The following is a 26,988-nucleotide window of genomic DNA, read 5'->3' on the forward strand; positions in this document are numbered from 1 at the left end:
TCATCAAGATTCCCATCTTTTTTTGCATTTTTCATGTATCTTTCATTTTTGAATGTGTAGTTTTATGAAGAAATCAGAGTAGATTTCTTTTAAATTGTGCCATTCCCAAGATTTCTTGAAAATATAGGTTGCAAAAGTGAGACACCTCTCAGATTATTTTTTTTAAAAGGTATAGATGTCCTCAGAAAATACTTGCTTGTTCTGTTTAAGCATGCATTCCCATGCATGTAATAACAGGATGTATCAAGTACATTTTCCAGAAGAGCAAATCATTTCTATCCCAAAAGTTTTCATGTGATGGACACACATGACGCCAACAACTAGTTATAAAAAGGTCATAATACTGGTCTTTATCAACCTGACAGTCACTGGAGAAAAGAATAAGTTAACACATGGCCAAAAAAAATTAGGAGCATAAAACATAAAATAGTAACATGGTATCTTTTGCTGGTATAAAAACAGTAATGGGTAAGGGCTTGCTTATCTACGCAAACAATTAATTTGGGGCAAACTGGTGTGTGCATGTGCCCTGGACTAGCCTGCTGTGAACTAACTGTCTATGTGGGCCCTGCTGACATTCATTAAAAATTTGTTAGTGCACTTTAGTCTCATTTCAAAAAGGACTAGATCAAAGCACATTAACAAACTCTAGTGGTTTCGTGTAAACACTACCTATGCTGACAGAAGGGATTTTCCTGTCGATGTAGATAATCCACCTCCCCAAGAGGCAGTAGCTAGGTCGATGGGAAGAATTCTTCTGGCAACCTCTTGCTATCTACACGGGGACTAATATATATATATATATACGCTGCTCAGGGTATGGATTTTTCACACCCTCACCAATGTAGTTAAAGTGACCTAATTTTCTGGTATAGACTATGCCTCAATCTAGGAAATTTGGAAACAGTTTTGAAAAAAAAAATCCAACAAGAACTGTACATATTTCCCTGCCAACTAGTCACAGTCAAATTGTAATTAAATTGTGACAAAATGCAGTTCAGTTTATAGTTAACCATTCATATATTTCCAATTGTATCTTTTATTGTAACCCTTAACATTGCTGTTTTTGAAGAATAAATGTTTTACTCTAAATTCTGCAGTGTTTGGGGATGCCTTTTTCTTTAATCAGAGCATGTGATTTTTTGCGGGCTGTGTTTCTTCATCAAACAGCATTTCTCACATAAAATGAACCTGCACATTAACTAATACATTCCTAACATGTCTGTGAAATGTTTGACTGTGCATCTTGGCAAAGTCAGCAGCATTTCTTTTCCACAGGTGGAATGATATTGGGAATATAGTACATAACAAGTCTTCAATCATCGTGGAGTTGATCAACAAAGAAGAAACTGTGCTCTTTCACACAGTAAGCAAAGTACCTCAACAGTATCAACAAAAAAACTTTTCAGTATATCAGAAAGACTGTACTTCAAGTCCCAATGTCTGAATAGAGCTGTGACCTCACCCCCCTGCATTTGGAGGGTGGCAATCACAAATTCAGTCGGTCACCTGCTCACCCTTTCCAACATTTCCATCACTTGTATTTGGAGGGTGAACTCAATTTATTTTTTACTTTTTAATGTATGTAATGCCTTCTAGACAGCCTGAAATCCACTCTATTGGGAGCTCTGTGGACATGACTGCCTTTTGAATGAAATGTCCATGGCCTGTCACCACACCATATTCTCATAGCTGCAGAAGCCTGAGCAATGGTGGAGCCTATATATGTGCTCTCTGGAGCTCTAGGAGGGACTGTGCAATGCTCTGAGAAAACTGCAACTTCCCATAACCCCCAACACAGGCCAGTGTGTAAATTACACAGCCTGGCTCTAACTGTTCTTTTTGTTTTTTCACTGTCATTAGCAGCAAAGTGGCAGCATGTAAAGACATGCTGATGTGTTTCAGTGGTCCAGGGTTTGAGGGCACTGCATATGTTCTTGGCAGCTGACTTTGTGTGGCATCCCTTAAAAGGCATTATTGCTGTTGAATTTTTTAGAACATTCTTTCGGTTGCTGAAATCAAGTCACTGTAATAGCAGCAGAGAGAATAATCAGACGGCTTTTCCAATTTTTCTTCTTGTGTTTTAAAGGATGATATTGAAAATGCAAAATATATTTCACGGCTGTTTGCTGCAAGGCATAAGTTTTACAAACAGAATAAAATCTGCACAGAGTGAGTATGCATACTTCAGATTTCTTTTTCAATACACTGCATTGGAAGTGCTCTGATTTTTGGGTGGCCTGTCATTTTAAAAAAATATAATTGTGCAATTATTCTTTACCCTCTCTCCTTCTTACCAAGATATAGCAAAGGAATAATTCCTGTACCATATGAGGCCTATGTATGACTATGTGCTGCTTAAGTCTATTTTGAGCCCTTAGTAATGCACAGGCCTTGAGCTTGCCCTCTGCACAAGGATGGATTTCACCCTAATGAAAGAGGAATGGGTGGAGCTTAGGTTGTATAGTGTAGGGACAGAGGCCAGTTTATTAGCTGCAAATATCTCTCAACATATATCCACCTATTGGAGTGGAGAGCTTTGATTTTAGAGTTTGACATTTTTAGAATAATGCTAGGTTATAGAGCAATGCCATGCACCGAGAGAATTCCCTGTAAAGTATCCAACACATTGATTAGTTAATTGTAAAACTGCAAAGAAGCTCCCATCATCATCACCACAGTTCTGTTTACCCAGATGGACATCCATCTGTTCTGCTGGGTGTTGTCATTTGTTGGAAAGTGGAAGGCCAAAATAATGGAAGGAAAGACTAGAAGATGTGTGGGAGTGTGCGCACACATACGCGAGCATAAAATAAATTTTCAAATGGGGTAAGTTAGTGGAGGGCTGATGAAGGGAATTCTAAATATGATCACTGTCTTATCACCCAAAGAAAAAGCTTGTAGTTGATCAGATTTCAAATGCTATCTACTATTCTTGGGAGATGGACATGTTTCCAATATTTTATTTATTTCTTGGTAGAAATATGTTCGCACTTTCATAATCCAACATTGTGGATTTAATTTTGTCTTGAACAGTGTGATGGATTGGGTCACAGAAACCCCCTTTGGAACTGCCACCTGATGTGCTGGGACTACCTCTGAGCCCAGTTTCCGTGCCAGCTTGGGACTTCAGTACCTTGCCTGGTTGTGCCAGACACTCTAGCCTGTTACAAACACAGACCCAGGACTGAACCACATCCCACAGAAGCTGCAGGCTTAACTGAAAACAACTTAAGAAGTGCTCCCAGTTCCCAATGGGATCCAAACCCCAAATAAATCCATTTTACTCTGTATAAAGCTTATACAGGGTAAACTCGTATATTGTTTGCCCTCTGTAACACAGAGAGAGAGAGATGCACAGCTGTTTGCTCCCCCAGGAATTGCTTGCTTGCTCTGGGTTAATTAACCAAGTAAAAAGTGATTTTATTAAATATAAAAAGTAGGATTTAAGTGGTTCCAAGTAATAACAGACAGAACAAAGTAAATTACCAAGCAAAGTAAAATAAAACACGCAAGTCTAAGCCTAATACAGTAAGAAACTAAATGCAGGTAAATCTCACTCTTAGAGATGTTTCAATAAGCTTCTTTTACAGACTAGACTTCCTCCTAGTCTGGGTCCAGCAAACATCACACCCCTGTAGTTATTGTCCTTTGTTCCAGTTTGTTTCAAGCATCTCTTTGGGGTGGAGAGGCTATCTTCTGAGACAGTTGAAGACAAAATGGAGGGGTTTCCAGGGGCTTATATAGTCTCTCTCTTGTGGGTGGAAACCTCTCTCCCACTGTGTAGAATTACAGCTACAAGATGGAGCGTTGAAGTCACATGGGCAAGTCACATGTTCATGCATGACTCAGTTCTCTACAGGCTGAGCCATTGCCCACATGTTAGCCTGATGTGAATTGACATCTATCAAGGTCCATTGTTAGCCAAGTACTTCCATTTACTTGAATAATCTTTTCACACTATGTTGACCAAATCTGCCTTAGGTTCTTTCTACAGCAAACACTTTAAATAGAAGCATAGAGTCAACGCTCATAACTTCAGATATAAAAATGATAAATGCAGTAGAACATAACCTTTGCAAAGATATGTTACATGGGATATCTAGCATAAAACATATTCCACTTATGTTATATTTACACTTATAAGCATATTTCTATAGAGCATTATGGGGTGCAATATCACACACAGTTTGAGGAACAAGTTCAAAGGGAAGCTTCTGATTCTCTCCTCTAGAAAAACAAAAAGCAATGTGATGGCTAAAAGATTAAAAGAAAACTTTGAGCAGATCCTGGAGAGGAGCATATTTCTACTTTGAAACTATATACCAGAGTCAACACAGAAGCTTTTCCTATTACAGTAAAGGCTGCTTAAATTCAGACTTCATAAGCAGTGGCGTTTGCTCAAGTTATTTATCCCTTGACATTGAGGGGTAGGTGCTCGGATACCATAAGTCCAGTATAGATAGACACCTCAGATATATAACATCCTAAAAACGCTTGCATTTTTCTATTCTCAGATAAAAATAAGTAGCAAAATGAAATTGCTGAGAGAAATAAATAGGACTAAAATACAGTTACTAAGTTAACTGGTTTTGTCCTTGCACCACCATTTGTGTTAGAGTTGCATGTATTGATAGCAAGCAACATATTGCAGTGTGTTTTCTAACTGAACACTTTTCCCAACTTCTGTGTTAAAATGACTCTGTTGTTGTTTGTATTTCCTCTGTGTGCATTTCCTCTAATCGCACTTAACATCATTCACCAGATCAGAAATTCTAAGAGGAGAAATTCCACCTTTCCTCTCTACACGTAAGAACTATATTTCTGACTCCTCAACGTTTCTTTTCTTTCCCCCTTCCTTTTTAAAGTATTCCCACTAATCTGGCTACTCCAACATTATACCTGCCTCCACTACCTTTGTCCTTCAGACGCTCTTTCCTCTCTTGATCTCTGTGCACTGCCTTTTTGTGATTTGCTGTGACTTCTCCAAGATGCCGTCACTGTTTTTCTGTTCACCTGTATCATCTTGAGAGCTGGCCCATGCTTCCTCAAGAGACTTCTACTTTTTACATTTGTCATTTTTAAACCAGAGTTTATTTTCTTTCCCTTGTTTCCAATTAGGCCAAATAGGATAATGGCCAGAAAGCATGTTTATTTTGGAATAAAAATACATCTATACTTAGAGCAGGAGCTGAATTATTTCCATCTGTTTATTTGATACATATCTATCAATAAGGAATATCTTTCAGTATCTTAGGCTCTTATTTTCCTTAGCCAGTCTTGAATCAGAATTTAAACTTTGTAGTAAGACCAGTTCCTAGTATCTCTCTCCACTTTTCCCTACAGACAATCAAGTTCTCCTCCCCCTATCAGACGGCGGCCCACCTGGAGTAGGTCATCCTTGGTATGTACTATAGCGCGATCTTCAATAATAATGCTGGTATTGCTGCTACGGGGATGGGGCAATACATGAGGTGGGACATTTTTTAAAGTTCAAATATATTAACTAGACATCGGCATTCTTGAAACTCATTGCTGCCATATTGCCTACAGGAATTGCGTTCGTTTAAATGGAACGAATTAGTGCTACTGATTCTAAAAATTATAGGCCTTGGGGCTTTAATGTTTTTACTTGTCCTGCAAAAATGGAACATCTTTTCTGCAGGAATGCAGTGATATTCAATGGGATTTGTCCTGCAGGGTAAGAAATCTCCTGTAGGTTGGGGTAGAATTTGAAAATCTATTACTGTATATGTAACAGAACCTCAAAACATACAGAGGCCAAAACTGAATCACTGCATGATTTTACAGTGTGTTGCCCTGAACCCTTCCTCCGTCCTCTATTTTTTGTCACCCTAAGGTGTCAAGTCTGCATTTAGACTGTGGGAACTTTATCTCATTATGTGTTTCTGTGAAGTGCCTAATATTTCTGAGTAAAACTTTTACAATCTGTACATGATTCTGTGATTCAATATTTTCTTTCTTTTGTAAATCCATGCAGCTAAATAAAGCTGCTTACAATTTTTGACAATATTTTTAATTGAAATTTTCACAAAAATGAGACAATTTTCCTGGAAATTTTTGCAAACATTATGTCCCATTTTTCAGCCAGTTGTAGGGATAAGCTGAACCACACTCTTGAACCACTCCCAAGAAATAACGAATTTCAGCAGAAAACCTGAGAGAGAATGGCAAGGTGCAATAACATTGCCAATCCCTTCCATAGAGGGCAAAGATTATCATGACTATATAAAATGGTTTTCTTGTGAAACAAAAGAAGATAGGCTTCCTTCTTGCCTCATTTCAGGCACAGTGATGAAGTACAGTTTTCTTGGTTTGTAGCACCTTCCTGAAGTAATAAATCTTATTAGCATATGTCGGTGTGACAGAGTCAGTGTTGGTAGTTCTGTTTTGGACACCTCTAATCCATGCACAGCAGCTCTCCCTTTTCAAGATGGGCAGTCCCTGTGTTTTAACAAAATCTGTACCATTTATTCATTCTGTTCCTTCTACAAATCTGTTCTAGTCCATTTTATTTCAGTGGTATTAAAAGTTGTCATATTTTCCTCTCCAAAAGCTTTTAATAGTTTTCACATGTGGGTGTGTGAAAACAGGTACCTATGTTTTAAACTAATAGTCCTGCCCAGTTTCCTTTCCAAAACTGCCTGTCATTTTAAGCTTACTTCCAGAGAGCTATTGGTTAGCACAGTTTGGTTATTGCACTTTCTGTGTTACATTCTTTAAAATATAAAATTCTTATTACCTGCTAATTTGCTTTATGAGCCCTGATGTGAAATATCTAATGTAAGGAAATGAAAGGGCCCTTAAATACCTTATGATTTTGTTTTCACAAAGAAAACAAAACCCTCTTCCTATCAGATATGGAAAATGGAAGCCTACATTTTAACAGGAAAAATTAATCATGCCTCTTTTGTTTAGATTCTGTGTGTAAACTATTGGCAAATGAGAAAATGGATTGAGAGCAATGAGAAGAGGAATAGGTGACTCTCCTCTCAAAAACAAACTGGTTTTCTCTCTGTTCAAATGACACCTTCACGTGCTTGTTTTTAAAAGTAGTTTTGCTCACTTGTTAGAGTAGCTGTTCTTTATAGTAATTAGCTTTGCAGACAACCTCCTTGAGCTGTATACAGCAGTTCTAGATAGCACTATAACTACTCCTTGGTCTTCTATGGTAGCTTTGTAATAAATCAGTAGGCATAAGTGGGATAATGAAGTGAACTCTGTGGTGTGTCTCTGACATTTGACAAAATGGCCTGGATTCTCATTTACACTAAGGCCTCCTTATACCACTTGGGCCGCATAATTACATTTACACCCACTTCAAGCCCCTTTTATACTGCTCTGTCATAGTCTTAAGGATATGATAATAAATGAGAATCAGGCCCATTAAGTCTGTACTTTTTTATTTCCATTGGGCAAAAGTCTATTTACTCTAGCCAAACTTCCGATGACTCTCACATAGGTGGAAGAAAGCCTGTAAGAGGCCCTAGTGTGGTTTTGTTTTTTAACCCCCCAGTGATCCCTGAATTGGATTTCTGACTCCTCCAGGCTTCAAGCTGCTCCCCAACTACTTCAGGGTAGACTGTTTTGTCTGGTCTCTCAAAAAAGTCCTGCTTTTCCAATAACAGAAGAGTCCTTCAGACTAGTCCCACAATAATGTGGGATTCAGCTTGTTTCCTATATTTCCTAATATATATGATACATTCCTAGCAGGAGACCCACTCTCTTTGCTGTGAAGGCTTTTTTTCTGGCTCAGACCTTCGTAGGGTCCTTCAGTTCTTGCCAGACTAAGTTCTGCCTCTCAGGCTGCCAATAGAACCATTCTCTGCTGACTAGAGGCATGCTCTTCGGAACACCCTCACCTGTAACTGGGTCCAGCAGGAGCATTTCCTGTTTTCCTCTGGTTCTGACTTAACCATTTTCCTGTCATATTGCATGCAAGGATTTGGATGCCTCATCACAGTCACTTTCACTTTTTTTTATTCCCCTGATCCCATAGAAAATATAGGTGTAAGCCAAGCCTATCTCCTTTATTTGCCCGTTCAGTGGCTAGCTGTCATCTTGGCCCTTTGACTCTGCACAAAGATGAACTGTGCCTCTTCTCTCCTTGAAGCTATGGGCTCAGTCAGTATTTTGCTCTCCTGGAACCAGCCTGTGTGAGAGGTGCTTCTGAGGTGGTTCTGCAGGTACATTTGCTCAGAACTCGGAAAAGTTTGCCTCTCTCTGAACACACCTGTGTGTGCTTCCATAAACTTCTCAACTTAATCACACCCACAACCGAGGTGGCTGCAGTGCCATCCTCCAAATACTTCACTTTATGCGTGGACAAAACTGCTGATTATGACATCATCCATGTTTTATATTATTACCTTTAAATAATCCATTGATTTAATACTAAAGCATCCCTGTCACTGATTCCTACCATATCACATGCTAGCTGCAATATTTATCAGTTGGGGATTTGCTCACTGAAATTCTGCATTCAAGACACTGTGTTACTCTGCTAAGCCACCTCATGTTGCTATTGCCTTTGCCCTCATCTCCTACCTACTACGACTTGTGTTTTTGTCTCCTCTTGTTTTTGTCAAAACCTCATTTCTAAGCTATTCCGGGGCAAGGACTCTGGGTGACAATGTTGAAAAGTAAAGTGAGCAAGGAGACTTAATCCCATTTTCAAAAGTGACTTATGTGTTAGAGAGCTTAAGTCCAGTGATTTTCAATAAGAACCAGGTTCCTAAGTAGCTAAGTCACTTTTGGAAATGGGATGTAGATGCCTAAGTCACATAGACACTTTTGAACTCATTACCCTGTGTCTTTTGTTTGTAAAGCTCTGTACACTCTGCAGAACTCTGTAAGAAAATGTTCTGTATTGCGGAAAGAATCTAGAGTAATTTTTTCTGCACTTCATATGCAAAAACTGTGGCAAAGCTCCAGTTTGCCGAGGCTATTCATATTTCTTTTTTTTATTTCAGCCAAGACAGCACCCATTTATACTGCCGCCTATGCATGTCCAGTGCGGAGAACACTACACTGAAACAAACAACTCACAAGGTATTTCCTTTCAGAGATCTGCAGCTTAATGTGCCAGCAAAAGGGCTCTTGTTCATCAGATCTTGATTTCCATAATGCCATCCTCACCAAATGAGAGTTAGTATCACTCCTCCACAATAACTTCATAGTAAAGGTTGCAGCCGGGTTCTGTTTAAAGCCCAGTTTTCAAATTTATCTAAAATACACATGCACCGTTAGATGGGCTTGGAATTTGGCATACCAGTTAAGTGCAGTGGGTAGAGTTTATAGGGCATGTTTGGGGTCAGTTAGTCAAGGGGTTGCCAAGTTACAGGTCTCCCCAAATGGCCTGATTTTAAAATTGCAACTTTCTTATACTGCTTTTTTCTGCAGATCCAGTGAAACTGGGGAGCTGAGGGGGGAGTAGATCCACATAGCCTGTATATTACTTGATGGCCGTTGCTCTGTTCTAGTGCCTGTCACTAGAGTCAAGCTTCAGAAGTGTGTGAATAAAAAGTTGTATTTTTTGGCTCTGTGCAGGGTTAGCCTCAGAACGGTTGTCTGAGGAAAGTATGATGGCATGAATCTAAGGAGTAGAGAGAGATTCTCACAAAATATCCTGTAGCCTAGTGCACTGGCCTGGGTATGAGGAGACCATAAGTTCTCCTGACATCTGTTTGTATTTCCATGCACTGTTATTGACATACTTCTACACTAGGAAGACGCAACTATCATTTCCCACCACCCCTTTTGGCAGATGAGATGATGGAAATGTTGCACCAAGTCACTTCCACTAGAACTGGAAACAGAGCCCAGGCCTCTAATGTGACAGAGTCACATCTCGTTCACTTAACCACCCTCTCTTTTTTAAATGATTTTCTCAAAGCTATGTCTGCATACTGTGAGAGACACAGCTGAAGTGCCCGAGCCAATCATGTCACATGATGGAATCTTAATGTAGTGATTGTGTCTCGTGCGTGAGGCAGGGGCTATAGAAAGGAATGGACTGAGATGCAGCAGGAGTGGACTTTACCAAAGACTTCTCATGTGATGTTGGGCAATTGCTTGCACCAGAATCATTGGAGGTGGCCATCCTTCTGAGTCCTGTGAGATTTAGGAGGAAGGATAGTCCTATGGTTAAGACACTCAGCTGTGACTCAAGATCTGATTTTTTTTATATTCCTGCCTGTGCCGAAAACTCCCTTTGTGACCTTGGCCAAATCATTTAATTTCTGAGCTTCAGTTACCTGATCAGTAGGCTGTTTTGCTTCCTCGGGGGCATGATCAGCCTGCTTTGGCTTGCTTAGAGTTCTGGAGACAAGAAATTGGTTTGATGTTGAGGAATCTGCGACAGCCCCGGCCCCCCTTCACAATCTCTGCTTGCTTGGGGCAGGGAGGGCAGTACATCAAGAGGAGACCTAAGAGAATGTTCAGTGGTACAGTAGCTCTGGGACCTAGTGCTGCCCATGGTGGGATGTATCTTTAGATAACAGCTGTGAACCTGCTAAGAGGCAGATGGATGGAGGGGAGAGAGAGAGTTCCACAACCACTTCCTCTGCCTTAGGAACCTGCCAGAAGGTCTGGATCTGAACTGTTCCAAAGCATGGGCATGATTTGGATCTAGGATGTAGATGCAGCCAATTATACGAACAGGGTTCAACCTCCAAATGTTCCCAAATTGCAGGAGTGTTTGGATCTGGAGTATTGTTTTGATCCCATTTCTGACACAAGTAACAAACTACAGCGTGTGGGTGTATTACAACATTTTGGACTTTTTGGGGGGACGGAAAGAGCACAATGGATTCTGCAATGTGAGGCAAGGTAGAGAAAAGCTTAGGATATTGGGTACAGGAGTGGCAAAACAATCTAAAAGGCCAGTCCTGAGGCCACACGTCCTGCACGGATGTACACAAGGCTGCCTCTTAATCACTGATCCAGAATGCATTTGAAGTTTTGGTGGTTTTATTTAGGAAAGGTTTTGAGGATCGTGACATTGCATGTGCCCTTGTTTGTTAAAGTGTCCTTTTCTTTATCTCTACCATACACAGACAGCATTTTCCATGGAAATGAAGAAACATTCTATTGTAGGTCTCAGACCAGCTTGGACAGGTGTCCCATGGACTTCAGCTACTTAAATGGTAATGGGCCAAATGGCAGTATGTGCAGTGCCCACAGCATGAACTCCCTCAACCGTTCACAGAACTTTGTTCAGGCGTCTCCAATGTCCTCCAATCTCAGCATCCCAGGAAGTGATATCATGAGAGCAGACTACATCCCCAGCCATAGACATAGTGCTATCATAGTGCCGTCCTACAGGCCAACGCCAGACTATGAAACTGTCATGAGGCAAATGAAGAGAGGGGTTATTCACATGGATAGCCAAAGTCAATCTTTAAGGAACCTCAATATTGGAAACACACATGCTTACAACCAACCAGAAGACCTGGTGTACAGCCAACCTGAGATTCGAGAGAGACATCCCTATACCATTCCTTATGGGCCGCATGGTGGTTATAACAAACCTGTTGCCCCGTCTGACCAAATGAACCCTAATAATGCAGTGCAGAATAAGGCAGCAGCCAGTGCCATATCCCACACAGTTAGCACGCCAGAACTGGCTAACATGCAGCTGCAGAGCAGTCAAAACTATAGTACTGCCCATATGTTAAAAAACTACCTTTTCAGGCCACCACCTCCATATCCACGTCCGCGTCCTGCCACCAGCACACCTGACCTAGCGAGCCACCGTCATAAATATGTCAGTGGCAGTAGCCCTGATTTGGTTACTCGGAAGGTACAGCTCTCAGTGAAGACATTCCAAGAGGACAGCTTGCCAGTGGTTCATCAGTCACTCCAGGAGGTTAGTGAGCCCCTCATGGCAGTCAAACATCAAGCAGCTTTGAACAAGCGCCATAGTTTGGAGGTCATCAGCAATATGGTACGTGGTATAGAAGCTATGGCTTTAAAGACTTTAAATGCCCCTCTGCCACGTAGAAACACTTTGCGAGAGCAGGTGCAGCCAGAAGAGGCAGTGCAGGTGGAACATGCAGTTCAGCAGCTCCCTTGCTACCATCACAAGAAGACGTTCTCGAGTGCCACGATGCTGATACACAGCAGTGAAAGCGAAGAGGAAGAAGAAGCTGCAGAATCAGTGTCACAGATAGCACCGCTCCATGAAAATGTGGAATATAGTGCTCAGTTGCAAGCTGCTTTGGCTAGAATACCAAATAAACCTCCTCCTGAGTATCCCGGGCCACGGAAAAGTGTTAGCAATGGAGCCCTGAGGCATGACCAAGTAAACATTTCAGTGGCTGTAGCCAGGGCCAAGGCCATGAGGCCAGGGCCTACCAAGGCCATTAGCGTGTCTCGAACTGATCAAATGACAATGAATGGGTCCTCACTTGGACCATCTATCTCAGAGCCTGACCTCACGAGTGTAAAGGAGAGGGTCAAGAAAGAACCAGTGAAGGAAAGGCCTGTGTCCGAAATGTTTTCTATTGAGGACAGCATTATAGAAAGAGAGATGATGATGAGGGTAAGTATCTTTCTCTAATACAGAGGCTTCTTTGAACCAAAGAACCAACCTATTTTTGTTGTTTTTTTAATCTCCCAAAATGCGTAACTGAAAACGGTTATATCCTAAATAATGAAGAATGTAAAACAGCCTTATGCAGAAAAAAGAGTTTTTGACAGTCAGAGGATTAGCTGGAAGGTAAAAGTGAGTAAAAAATGCAGGGTCTGATTCTCCATTGCCTGGCTGCTTGTGCAGTCATTTAGAGCTCTGTAATTTGAATAGGTTTGCAATGCCATCACCAGTACGAGTGGAGAATTCTGGTTCAGTAGCATATTCTCCCTACTTTGCAGGGAAATAAAGCAAAGCACTGCATAATATGCAGTGTTAGTGCAGAGAGTCCACCCATGACATTTAGATGGCTTATCACTTAGGATTGCTGCTTTTACAGTGATGTAGCATATGCTTAGCCTACAATTTTACTTAACCTACATGATTGAGTTTTATGAGGAAAAAACTTTGGTGGCACTAGAATTTGGATTGCTGATTTTCTAAACTAGTGACTTGAAGCACAACAAAAGGAGCAATACTGCTAACTTGAGGAAGTAGAGATGCTGTTTTTTCTTTCTCTAAAGTATAGGGAATGGGAATCCTTAAATTCTCATTCAGTTTCCTAGAACAAACATATGATGCTTACTCAACTGCTTTTTCCTGCACAGCTGCACACTACAGCAGTTTTCAGATGAAAGTACCAGCCCACAACACTCAGTTAATGAATTATGCACATACCTGGCGAGCACAGTGTTTAAAGAGATTAAACTGATAAGAGTGACTAACTGAAATACTATTTTTTTAACAACTTAATTTAGACATCCTTCATTACTGACATGTCTTTTTGAAGACACTTATTATTGAGTGTCCATCTCTTCTGCTTGTTGTAGGAATATAGTACATATGTTCCCTAAAATATAATATAATAAATGGACAGATATAAAGTCTGATCTTCCATAGACCTCAATGATAGACAGCAGGGAAAGTATCAAACTATAAAGACTTAGTCATGGGCTTAACTTTAGAAACTGTGAATAGTCCTATTGAAGTCAAGTTAAGAAAGTACATATTTCTTTTTCAGGATGGGTCCTAGGGCAGAAGAAACTTTGAATCCATTTACATTAATGTGATGTCCAAGTGATCTGGGGGTGTTTAGAAAATAATACTAGCTTTGCTGTTAATATTCTTCATGGCAGGGCTATTAGTCAGCAAATAAAATGAGGTTACTTAATATCTACATTTAGAATGAAACACTTCACTATACCCCAGGGGATTTTTCAAGCTTGTTTAGAAAGCTGCCATTTTGTTGTTGCTGATTCTTGCATTTGAAGTAATGATTTAGAAGTAGTGAGAACAAAATTATTTGTTAGTCTGAAAGTTGACAGGCCCTCTATTTCCTTTGAGTTCTGCTAGAACAAATGCAAAAATGGATCTCTCAAATCCTGAAAACTGTCACTTTCTAGATCATTGATTCTGATTCTTGGGGTCAAAGTCTCAAGATGGACCACAAAGCTGTATCCTAGAGGTTATGTTATTCCCTACAGTATTTCAGCTGTTATTTAACAAAAAAAAAAAAGTTATAAACTTTCTGCTTGCAAAATATAAATTTTCTCTCACATGTAAATACTGCAGTAGTAAGGCTTATTAAATGTGTAGCATCCCAGAATATATTCAGTAAAACTATCTGAATTACATTTTTTGATCTCTTTCAGATATGAAGTGATCAAAGGGATATACATTGAGTGTAATTGTCTTCCTTAGCTGTAGACAGCCCAAGGAATTCAAAACAAGTTTGTGTGTGTGTGTGTATTACAGCATTTTGGACTTTTGGGGGGACCAAAGAAGCACAAAGGATTGTGAGACTGGGCACAGAGGATTCTAGGATGTGGGGAAAGATAGAGAAAAGCTTGAGGTATTGGGGCCAGGAGTGGCAAAATAATCTGAGAACCTCCATTCTGGATATTCATTCAGTATTAGATCAACTTTGTTCACCCCATCAACACAATGTGCATGTTTGCTTTTTAGAAACAAAGGTTATTCTCTTTTTGCTCAAATTGCTTTTAAAATGGTTTCCAGCCTAGTTCAGCAATCACATGACATTTCTACCTCTTTCACCATGGGCATTAAAAACTATCAGCTAACCATTTGTGAATTTGGTGCCGTGGCTGATCCTGTAAGCACAGAATTCACCATTTTCACTTTGGGACATTCTGTTTTGTCCAAGACAGCAGATTTTTATGAAGCTTTTGCCATAGCAGAAAACCAAACAGAAATTGGGCAAAATTACCAAATCTTGAACTGTCTGTAAATCTGGTAAAAACATGGTTTTAATTTTTGCTAGTTTCACCAGTAGAATGAGTGTCTTTATGCAGTTATGCCAAGGTACCTAATGGCAATGAAAAAGTTTGCAGACTGGCCCGTTCCAGAAACAATCCATTTACTATATGCCTGTGGGGAGTACTTTTCCAGCAGGAGAGCTTGGACCATGCTGTAATAGCAGTTTTCAAAAGCAGCTGTGATCCAGACAGCCTTTGTGCATTGCTTTCCCCAAAAATCAGGCAGGAAGAGTCGCCAAGAGAATTAAATGAAATATTTCCCCCTCTTCACTTTCCTGGAGTTGTGGCCCTCCACCTCTTAGATGTATCATTTCCCACTAGTCACAGAACTAAATTAGAACTCAAACTCTCCATACAGCAGTGTAATGTACTACACAGATATGATGTAAAGCAAGTTCTGTGCATTGCATCATATTAAAATATGTTTTTAAACATCATGAGATCATTCTTAGCATCCAGTATACAATGGGCACCATTAACAGCTGGACATTTACCAAACACAGTAGTTTAAATTTACCAAAGTATTTCTCATTCTAAGCATTAAACAAACACCTCAGCAAAGATAAAACTTGCAGTGGGGCAAGCGATGTATATTTTTCATGGTTTTCTGCTGCAGTAAATGGAATTGAACACTGTTTAAAACCAGTATAGGATATATTTGCATAAGTATTGCCATCATGACATGGTGGGATGATTCTTTATGTCCTGCTAGCAACTTACCATTACAGGAAATATGCCCAAGATTTGTATTTGCAATTCTTTTGGTAGCAAGTAAGCTATATTTTACCTTTGGATTGCTCCTTTGAAATTAAAATTGTGCTCATGTAGGAGTAGGTCCCTGGGGAATAATAGGAAGAATTGGAGGTTGTATTTGAATTTACTCTGCTAATGGTGATCATCTGCATTCCTTGGCTAGAGAGTTGCAGATTTTGGAGATTAAAAAAACATTCCAGTGTTTTACTGGCATTATAGATAACACAGAGATGAAAAGCATGCCTTTTCTTGCCGAAAGAATCTAGAGAAACAGAAGATGGCAGGCCTGGAGGCCCAGAAGAGGCCCTTGATGTTGGCAGCATTAAATGGACTCTCCGTTGCTAGAGTTCCAGTGCCTGAGGATAGCCAGGATGAAGTAGCCAAGGTGCCAATGGATGAGAGGGTAAGAGAGGTTCACAAAGTGCTATTTATTCCATTGTTTCTATCAATTTATGCATTTGAAGTTTTAAAAACTGGAAACTGTTACTGGTGGCCACATTGAGAGCACCATCAGTGATGGAGGTCTTTGGTATTGTCACTGCTTCGGTGAGGCCAAAATTTTGGGTGATGAACAATTGTAAGAGGTTCTGAATGCCCTCTGAAGTCCGTGGAAGTTGAAGGTGGTTTGCACCTAAAGGAGTGTTCAGCGTTGCACAGGATCAAGCCCTAAATCTAAAATATTGCACATCTCCTCTTGGCCAGGGAGGTTGATACACCAGTCACTCTTTGTTGTAACATAATGTGCTGAATGATGCATGTAGGTTGCTGACAAGAGCCCTAGTTGCAGTCCAAGAGACAAAAAAGATTCATTCTTAATGATTTCTCTTTGCATTTCTGTGTATGCACATGCATGCAATTAAAAACAAATAAAAATATCTGTGCCATTAACTGATTTTTGTGCATGGAATTTTGCACCTTATACAGTTTGTACAAGTAAATGACAGCCATTACATATGGTAAGCCCATTTCTCCCAGATGCACATCAGAGGTGGTTCTCTGAGTGATTGCTCATGTCCATTCAACTTAGGTGTGTGTGCTCGCCACAGGCACTGGTGCCGGAAGTGTTTCCCTCAGCAGTATCCGAAAGGGACCCACTCTGGAGCCCTCTGGAATGGCGCACATATGCTGCGGCATATAGGGCACTGCTGGCCCCCTCCACCCTCAGTTCTTTCTTGCCGCCAGCAATGGTGCATTGAACTGATACTGCTTCGGCTAGAGCTGTTGCTTTTCATTACTTCGAGCTCATTTGCCTCTTGCAAATATTACTGTATATAGATTCCTTCTAGTTTAGTTCAACCTATTTAAGTTAGATAGCCCATGCCCATTAGCGATCCACATAATAGTTGTTTACAGTTCTTGGTTGAAGGTCACATTAGGGATAAGTGCAAAATCTGCAAGTCCTTCAAGCCCAGGACGAAGAAGAAATGTGACATTCATTTGAAGGTGCTCCGGATGGAGTCTGCCCTTACCCCGATGCTGGAGCAGTGCTCTGATTCAGCACCAAGTACCATGACCTCAGTGTGCAGCGCCCTGCTGGTACCATCTATGAGCCGGCACCGGTTTCCTTCCATGGCTCCAGCCAAGAAGCCCAAGAAGATGGGGCAAGGAAGGTTTCCAGTTTCCCGCAAGGGAAAGGACAAGTTTGGGGTGGACCAAGGCCCTGTCTCGGGCGCCTCTTCACCCACTTTGGGATCCCGGGCTCCAGCTCAGGTCGAGCGGTGTAGCCCAACCCGCTCCCTGCCAGCTACCCTGGATAGTGGTGGAGGTCCTCATCAGCTCAAGGTGCTGTCCACGCCGGAGGCCCTCCGAGCAGTGCAAGACATTATTTCCCTCCCGGTGCCGGCCACTCCAGCCCCTGCGGGGTCCCGGGGTAAACCCGCATTGGGACCACCACCACAGTCTCCACCTCTCCTGCAGCATTCCCCATTGCGGGGGACGTCCCGCCAGTGGTCGCCCTCTCACACCCGACACACTTCTGACTGTGATAGGTAGAAGCCTCGCAGCCCCATCCCGTCTCTGGACTTCAGACAAGGGCAGAGAGGCTCGAGGCGCAGCTCGCCGGTGACTGGGCGCAGACCTCTGGAGGCATATGTCCCCTGGCAGGAATTTCGGAATCTGTGCCCAGCATCTCCGCGGCACCGGTACTGCTCCAGGGACAGGTAGAGGGACCGACGGTACCATTCCCTGGACCATCGCCAATCCCCCAGGGTGGCATCACTGCATGCGGCTACATCTTCATGACACCAAACCTGCTCTAGTTCCCTATCCTGCTCCACATCCCGGTACCTCTCGTTAAGCGTGAGGCATAGATCACTGGCCCAGGGCTGTCGCAGGACCGCCGAGTGCCACTAGGGCCCGAGGCCCCAATCCAGACGCTCGTTGAGGTCCGCCAGATCCAACTCCAGGAGGGGCGACCAGTACCGATCAGGACAGAGCCACCAAGCAGCCCTGTGTTGGTCGCAGGGGAGCGACTGCTTGGACTTTGGCTTCGGTTCAGAGCAAGGTTCCCTAGCAGCAGGACAGGCTCAGGCACCTATGGTACAGACTACAGCTGCAGCACTGCAACCTGGCCCATGGCCTCAGACTCTGTGGCTGGCACAGTGGTACTCATGGTGGGTTCGCTCAGCCATCTCAGGTCACGTGCTCAGTATCTGGAGCTTAAGAGAGACTGGCTACCGCCCTCTCCCACCCCACTGCAGGTTACAGGAGGAAGTGGGCGAGCAAGCCCCCGGACCACCTATGGGTGACCTACCAAATTGTTCTCCGATCCTTCCTCCTCTCTGCTTGCCAACTGCCTTTCTTCCTTCCTCCCTGCGTGAGCATCTACAACATTGGACCAATGGGTCCTTAATATGGTGGCGGGCACAGGGTTACATCCTTCAGTTACTTTCTACCCCACCTCCCCCTCTCTGTCCCTCTTCAGGGATCCCCTTATGAGAATCTTCTTGTACAGGAGGCAGAGGGTCTACTACAGCTGGGTGCGGTGAAGGTAGTTCCTGTGGAGTACAGAAACAAGGGGTTCTATTCCTGATACTTTTTAATACACAAAGCCAATGGCAGTCTGCGGCCCATACTAGACCTGCGGGGCTTGAACCGCTACTTAGTGAAACTGAAGTTCTGCATGGTCTCCCTAGCTTCCATCATCCCCTCCCCTGGATCCGGGAGACTGACACACCACCCTCAATCTGAAAGATGCGAACTTCCACATCTCCATCTTCAAGGGACACAGATGCTTCCTCTGGGTCACGGGAGGGCCCGACCACTATCAGTTCATGGTTCTTCCGTTTGGCCTAGTGGCAGCACCATGGGTATTTACCAAGTGCATGTCGGTAGTGGAAGTTTACCTCAGACATCCAGGTATCCAGATCTACCTGTACTTCAACAACTGGCTCGTCAAGGGCAACTCCAGGTCCAAGGGGATGTCGTGGTGCTGCTAGCCATGTGTCGTCACCTCAGCCTGTTGGTGAATGACCAAAAAATCGATGTTCCAGTACAGAGGATAGAGTTCATTGGAATGATGCTCGACTCAACTTCCCCCAGAGTGTTCCTGCCATTGGAGAATTCAGGGCACTGACGGACGTCATCGCGGAAGTCTCCACATTTCCCGTGACCACAGCCAGGGTTTGCCTATGCATACTAGGTCACATGGCAGTGTGTATGTGTGTGGTGCACCACGTCAGGCTCCAGAGGTGACTCCTGCAGCAATGGCTGGTGACGGTCTACTCCCAGTCCAGGGACCACCTGGAGAAGGTCGTCACTATCCCTGTGACAGTACTTACCTTGCTGCGATCGTGGACCGACCCTGGGAAAGTCCTGGAAGGAGTTCCCTTCATCAGCATTCCTCACTCAGTTGAGTTGGTTTCGGATCCCTTGGACTTTTGGCTGTGTGGTGCACCTCGGCACCCTCCAGACCCAGACGTGGTCCCCAGAGGACTCAATGCTACACATAAACGTCAAAGAGCTCAGGACGGTGTGCAGAGCATGTGCGGTCTTCCTACCTCACCTGTCAGGCAGAGTGGTCAGAGTCCTGATGCGCAGCACAGCCTCGATGTCCTACATCAACAGGCAAGGCAGAGCATGATCCTCGGCCCTTTGCCAAGAGGCACTCCTACTCTGGGACTTCTGCATTGACCACGGAATCCGCCTAGAAGCATGTCACCTTCTGGGGTCCAGGAACACACTAGCAGATCAACCAAGCAGGGACTTCTCCTCTCAACACAAGTTGTTGCTTCACCTGGAGGTAGCCGGCATGATTTTCCAGAGATGGGGAACTCCCCAAGTGGATTTGTTTGCCACCAGGCAGAACAGGAAGTGCCACAGGCTTTGCTCCAGATGAGGTCTGGGCAAGGGCTCCCTCTCCAATGCCTTCCTGCCATGGGCAGGAAGCCTGATGTATGTGTTCCTTGTGATTCAGCTCATCAGCAAGGTCCTAGTGAAAATCAAGAGGAACAAGGCACAGGTTATCATGATCGCCCCGGCATGGCCTCACCAGCGTTGGTTTGTGACGCTGTCAAGTTTGTCACAGATCCCTCCGTGGCCCCTGCCAAACCGACTGGACCTGCTGTCACAGGATCACAGCTGACTCTTGCACCACAACCTCACATTTCCCCATCTCACGGCGTGGATGTTGCGTGGCTCTACCTGAATGAACGGGCCTGTTTGGTCGGAGTCCAGAAGGTCCTCCTCGAGAGTAGAAAGCCCTCGATTAGGCAGAACTACCTGGTAAAGAGAACAAGGTTCTACTGCTGGGCGGCCAAGCGGGGCATCTCCCCTTCTCATTCTTTGGTGCAGTCGATCTTGGACTACCTGCTTCATTTAAGGAACCAGGGCCTGGCAAACTCTTCTATCAGGGTGCACTTGGTGGCCATTTCGGCCTTTCATCCGCCAATTCAGGGGCAGACTGTGTTCTTTCATGACATGACGGTCAGGTTCCTTAGAGGCCTTGAGAGGCTTTTCCCTCAAGTCCGGTCCCCATCCCCTCAGTGTGATCTTTACTTGGTTCTTTCTTGGCTCACAGGTCTGCCCTTTGAGCCTTTGGCCTTATGCTCCCTATCTCACCTATCACTGGAAGGCAGCTTTCCTGGTGGTGCAACTATTGGTGAGGCAAGTCTCCGAGCTGTGAACTCTGACCTTGGAATCAACATACACGATCTTCTGTAAGGACAAGATCCAGCTCCGGCCCCACCCAGCTTTCCTTCCCAAGCTGGTGTCCGCTTTCCACATGAGCCAGGACATCTTTCTTCCGGTCTTCTGTCCGAAGGCCCATGAGACTATTGAAGAGAGGCGCCTTCAAGCTTTGGACGTCAGAAGGGCCTGGCTTTCTATCTAGATCAGACAAAATCTTTCTGTAAGTCGACTCAGCTTTTCATCTCTACAGCTGATAGGATGAAGGGTCTCCCGGTGTCCACGCAAAGGATTTCTAATTGGATCACCACTTGCATTCGGACCTGCTACAATTTAGCTTGAGTCCCTCAGCCGCCGATCATCAGAGCCCACTCAACAAGAGTGCAGGCATCCTCTGTGGCCTTCCTGGCACACATTCCGATCCAGGACATCTGTAAAGCCACGACATGGTCCTTGGTACACACATGTTCACGGCCCACTATGCCATCACACAGCAGGCCAGGAATGATGCTGGGTTCAGCAGAGCTGTGTTGTAATCTACATGTCCGTGAACTCCTTACCCGCCTCCAGGGGTACTGCTGGGAGTCACCTAAGTTGAATGGACATGAGCAACACATCTCGAGGAACATCACTTATGGAAAAAGGTAACTGTCTTTTTTTGTATGTGCACAGAAATGGCAATGTACAAATTAAGGCCATGTTTTGAAAATGTGGACCTAAATTAATTGCGAGAAAAGGGTGACTATTTTTAAAGATAATTTTTTCAAAAATATACTTGAGATAAGTCCATTATGGAATCAGGATTCTAACTAGAAGGTTTTTGCTTTATCTAGCACCAGAATCTATAACTATAAAAAGAGAATGAACTAGAAACATAAAATTCTCTGCTGATTTAACTACACTGAATCAGACAGAGTTATGCATTCTCATACCACATAAAACTATGTATAGTAAGCAGTATAGCTCCAAGCAAAAAGACGAGAACATCCTAGTTTGTTTGATGATTTGTTCTGTATTGAGATAAAAATATTGCCCTATGATACTTTTGCAATTATTCTGTCTCGAAAAATTAATTGATGAGAGTATTCCTTTCCTTCTGTTAAATCACAGTGCAAAATCTTAAAGAGGAAATTGGAAGAGGGGATGGTATTCACCGAATATGAGCAAATTCCAAAGAAAAAGGCAGATGGGATCTTCACCACTGCAGCATTGCCTGAAAATGCTGAGCGCAACCGCATCAGGGAAGTCGTTCCTTATGAGGAGAACAGAGTAGAGCTGGTGCCAACCAAAGAAAATAATACAGGCTACATCAATGCCTCGCACATAAAGGTAAAGGCTTTTGAAGCATAACATGGCACATGAAGAAATGTTAGGGGAGTGGGTATGTTGTTACAGGGATGGCCATTGTTTTCTAACATTAGAGGACTTGCAAAAAGTCATTTACTCACATCTACCTAGGTTTCTCTAAAAAATGGGCAGGTTGTTTTACCTTGGACGACAAGGTCACTACATCACATTCCTAAGTTCAAGGCTTAGTGAACAGTCATGAATTGATGTATTTATTACACTTCTGGGACCTAGAAATCCATTGTACAGAAATTTCCTTATCTGTTGCAATGCTGCATAGACTAGCAGCTAAATGCTTGCGTTAAGCTGAAAAGGGCATTCAGCATATCTTAAATTTAACTAATGGGCTAGCTCTACCCATATTAGTTCACACCAATACAATTTCCATCACCCTGACCCTGCAGGAGCAGCTGGGCCAGTGGGAATTTCCTCCCAAGGGAGGAGGATAGGCAGTTCTTCCACCAGGGGAAACTTTAAATGGAAACGTGCAGGGAGAAGGGGAGTGCACTGAATCAGTAGGAGTTCTGGCCCCAGAGCTTCTCTCTTAGTTTTAAAACTTATGGGGCTTGATTTTTAAAATGTTGGGGTGTTAAATGCATGTTTGCCTTTTGAGCGTGTCCAGTACTCAAGTGGTCTAGTAAATCAGACCCCTAAAATAATGACTTTCATTTGGACTGGTCATATGAGCATTCATTTTGCCTTGTTTCAAATGGGAGTTTTGTAAAATGAAGTTATGTTACTGTTCAGAAATTCACTATATGAATGGTTTAGATACAATCTGACCCTGTATGCTGCTTGTAAGCCTGCTATACAGTCATTTTCAACTGTCTCAGGGTGGCTGCAAACTCATTTTTATCTTCTCAGTTTCTAATAACAGCTTTTCAAGGCCCCTTGGTGATTATCACTCTGTTCTGAGAGAAGTAGTGGTACTCAGTTCATGCCAGGCTGGCATGTGGCTGGCATCTGGCATGTGGCATTCCCATTGTCCAAACTAAATGAAAAAAAATCAAATTATAATAATAAATAAAACATTTTGTTCATTTACATCTTCGTGGAAGAAAGGACTTTAAATCCAAAGAGAATAGCTAATCTTAGTCATGATTTACAATATTAAATCCTGTTGATTCAAAATACCTTTCTAAACCAGGATCCTGGCAGGTTATCACTTTTCCACCAGAGTCCTGGTGGGTAACAGATACTGTTTTTTGGCATCATCTGCCATTGCTAGAATGATGGATTATTGAATCACATTTTTTTCCATCTAATTTGTGGGAGAAAAAATTTCTAACAATATAAATTGTGTCCATAAGGTGGTATCGGCCAGAAAAAGAATTTTCCCCAGCCAATTTTAAGAGTCCACCTTTCATCTTGTGTGTCACTATTGGACACACACTCATTTGAGATCTAGAGAGCATGCAGGAACATGCACTAATGTTTTAGTATCTGACACTCTGGCTCTTGCCAGTATTTTCTCCTTGAACTCCAAGTGGCTGTTACAGAATCCAAGCAGATGATCTTTTTGCTTAGAAGGTGAAATTGCATCTGTGAAATTTACCTCCGTAGCATAAAGTGTGTGCTTGCAGCCCAATACTCAATTTTTAATAACCTGCAGTCAGGGCATTAGAATGCAGTAAACATTCCAGGCATCACTCTCCCTCCAGACTATTTATGGTTCTATCCTATCTGATGCCAGGAGGCTGGATATTTGGACCAGAAGACAGACAGCTCCTATATCATTTTGATAAGATCCATGCCTGGAGGATCATGACCCCCTCCACCACAAAGTCTGCAGTCCCTGTGGGTTGTCAGTACTTCTCTGCTTACTTAACACTGGCCTATCCTGTCAAGATGTTGAGCAGAGTCTGAATACAGGGACACAAATCATAATTTAAGTTATGGATTTTTTAAAAAAAACCCTTATTTTTTGCTGCACTTAGAGCATAATCCAAAGATCATTGAACTCAATGGAAAAAGATTCCCATTGACTTCAGTGGACTTTGGATCAGGTTCATATTACACAAAAATGCAATCAAATAAAAAAAAACATATATTGAATACAGCTACATATACAAATATGGGTCCGGATGTCGAGTGTGTGAAATTTCAACTGGTTTTAAGCACTGTTCATCAATTATCTGCATTTGGCCCACAGATTGTAGTTACTATCCATACAGGAGAGTGGTGTATATGATTGAATAGGAAACAAAACAAGGAGCTAGATTTAAGGCTGACAAAACCTTTCCTGGTATATTGAAAACAATAATTTAAATATAGCTCAAATCATTGTGGCATCTAAGAGCAAAAGCCAAACATCTAAGTTTAGTGTTGTTTCAGCAGTACAAGCTAAACTGACATTCCTTTCCTAAAATTTATACAAAGACTTGCATCTCAAGTATGGTATGCACTTAGTTTTGTCAGAGTTATTGATTGTTCTTTATAGCATTGGCTGCCAGAACCTTGATATCTATAGTTGTGTCAGCCCTTATAATATCAATCTTTTTCTCTGGGATTTATAACTTTGTCAATAAAAAATTGCTCTGGGCTGAAACTTGGAATTAGAGGTCCCAGTCTGAGAGAGAGAGAAAATAAATAAATAAATAAATAAATAAATTATATATATATATATATATATATATATATATATATATATATATATATATATATATATATATATATAACTTCGTCAAAATAATGGGTTCACCTGGTTTTGTTTTTAAGCTGCTAAAGGTATTTCAAAAAAATTATGTTTAGTGACTTTAAATGTTCTTGGGGGTTTTTTTACCTGTAGAATTGAAAAATAGTTTGGATATGAAAAAAAAGTGACATTTAGTTGGTGATAGTGTTAAAATGGCAGATTTTTACACATACCATTGAGTAAATTTTAAATTATCTAAGTATTTTAGAAGATTCCGTTCATGGGAGGATTACAAATAATATGTTTTAAATGAGAATTTTCAAGGTGATCTAACAGTACATTTTAGTTATTGCACAGTATAGAGCATGTACATCTTGTTTCAAATATGCTTTTTAATTACCTATTTATATGCTGCAGTGCAAACACACCAAAAGAATTTTTTCAAGATCTGTTAGGTCAATTATATGTATTGGGAAAGGATTTTCATAATTTACTTTTGAAAAATTGTTAAATGTGCCATATCTGTTTATGATAGATTGCAACCACTGAACTGAAAACATAAATTAGCAGAGGAAGAGAAATTCAAAGCAAATTCTGCTGGCATATCAGATCAGTGTATTATATGCAATGTGTGGGCATAACTGGATGATTTGGGAACAGGCTCAACTGCAACTTTGAAATCTGATCCACAGAACAGGACTACTTACTGGAAATAATTTTTGTCTGTTATAAAAGAATTAAGCATGATCATATCTAGTGACATCAGAGGACTAATCAACTCTAGCTTTCCTGATGCAAAATGTTCAAATGGTGCTGACAAAACTGTGTGTTATCTGCAGTCATGCAACGTCTTTTGAAATGTATATAGAATCTGCCTAGTGCTCAGACTTTCTTTCAGAGCAGTCATTGACGGCCTGATGCAAAGCCCATAGGAGTCAACAGGAGTCTTTCTAAGGTACATCTACACTACAGCTGGGAGTGAGCCTCCTGTCCCAGGTAGACAGTTTTGAACTAGAGAGGCTTCAGCTAGTGCGCTAAAAATAAAAGTGTGGACATTGCTTTCGGGCTGCCCCTCGGGCACTCAGACTCATCCGAGGCTCACTCTCTGCAGCAGTGTAGACATATCCTTAGTGATTTCAATGGGAATCAGGCCCTTAAGCAAAGATTTTCCTTTTTCCATTTGATGCACTGCATTGTCTTAATTTTCTGCAAAACCAGGAAGAAGTATTCTTCTTTGAGGGCTTGCTCATGTCTATTCCATTCTAGGTGTGTGTGCGCCCAGGTGCACAGTCATTGGAGGTTTTTGCCTTAGCAGTATCGGTAGGGTCGCTTATAGTGCCCCCTTGAGTGCCACTTGGTATATTAGGCGCCGCCAAACCTATGTTCTCTCAGTTCCTCCTTACTGCCGTGATGGTTGGTCTTGTCTTGCATCGCAAGAACATTAGCGGTTCTTAGAGTCCGTTGTTCTGTCATCTTTGTTTTTAGTTGATAGGTACTTAGACCATTAAGTTAAGTGTTCAACTAGTAGTTTAGGAGTTAGAGTCCCGGCTGGGACTTCGCCTCAGAGCGGAGCATGCCCCTTTCCCCAGGCTTTAAGTCATGCTCAGCATGCAGCCAGCCAATGCCCTTTAGCAACTCTCATGATAGCTGTTTAAAGTGTTTGGAGGAGTCCCACAGAAAGGATAAGTGCAGGATCTGCAAAAAATTTCACCCTCGAACTCAAAAGAAGTGTTCGCTTGAGGGCCCTCCTCATGGAGGCTGCTCTTCGTCCTACCTCAGAGCCCTCTCAATCGGACTCCATGCGTGGCAATTTGGCATTGGTGCGCAGTGCACTGCCAGCACTAGAATGCACCAATCCACCCTGCACTGTTCCCTCTCCCTGGTGCCTAAGAAACAGTCAAAGTCGACGGGCCTGCTGGCACCGCAGAAAATGGGGGCCTTGGACAAAGGACCAGTGTCAGGCCATGTGTCCACCCTGGAATTGCGTGGGGGCACTGCTGCAGTCAGAGCCCCTAGCCCAGCCAGGGACCCACATCTGACTCCTGGGAGCGTCAGAGGGTCCTGACCCCTAGCAGGGTCATCTGTGCCCAAAGCGGGCCTGGCAGTCAAAGAGCAAGTAAGCCAGCTGGTACCACAGACACCAAGCCAGATGATGGACCTGGCTAAGGCCCTGGCATTTACGGGCAAGCCGGTTATGGGAC

At 42.6% G+C, this 26,988-nt stretch overlaps 1 protein-coding gene across 2 annotated transcripts in view; it reads left to right on the plus strand.

The window, feature by feature from the left end:
• PTPN14 (protein tyrosine phosphatase non-receptor type 14) overlaps nucleotides 1–26,988 on the plus strand; it is a 181,426-nt gene that overhangs the window by 133,417 nt on the left and 21,021 nt on the right. For both annotated transcript variants that reach the window (XM_038395015.2, XM_038395014.2), the window contains 7 exons: nucleotides 1,279–1,366; nucleotides 2,090–2,172; nucleotides 5,347–5,404; nucleotides 8,994–9,072; nucleotides 11,079–12,565; nucleotides 15,941–16,084; nucleotides 21,916–22,134. In XM_038395015.2, the coding sequence (XP_038250943.1) occupies nucleotides 1,279–1,366; nucleotides 2,090–2,172; nucleotides 5,347–5,404; nucleotides 8,994–9,072; nucleotides 11,079–12,565; nucleotides 15,941–16,084; nucleotides 21,916–22,134 (2,158 nt within the window). The remainder of the gene's footprint in view (nucleotides 1–1,278; nucleotides 1,367–2,089; nucleotides 2,173–5,346; nucleotides 5,405–8,993; nucleotides 9,073–11,078; nucleotides 12,566–15,940; nucleotides 16,085–21,915; nucleotides 22,135–26,988) is intronic.

This window comes from Dermochelys coriacea, chromosome 3 (assembly GCF_009764565.3).
Source record: "Dermochelys coriacea isolate rDerCor1 chromosome 3, rDerCor1.pri.v4, whole genome shotgun sequence".
Taxonomy (NCBI): domain Eukaryota; kingdom Metazoa; phylum Chordata; order Testudines; family Dermochelyidae; genus Dermochelys; species Dermochelys coriacea.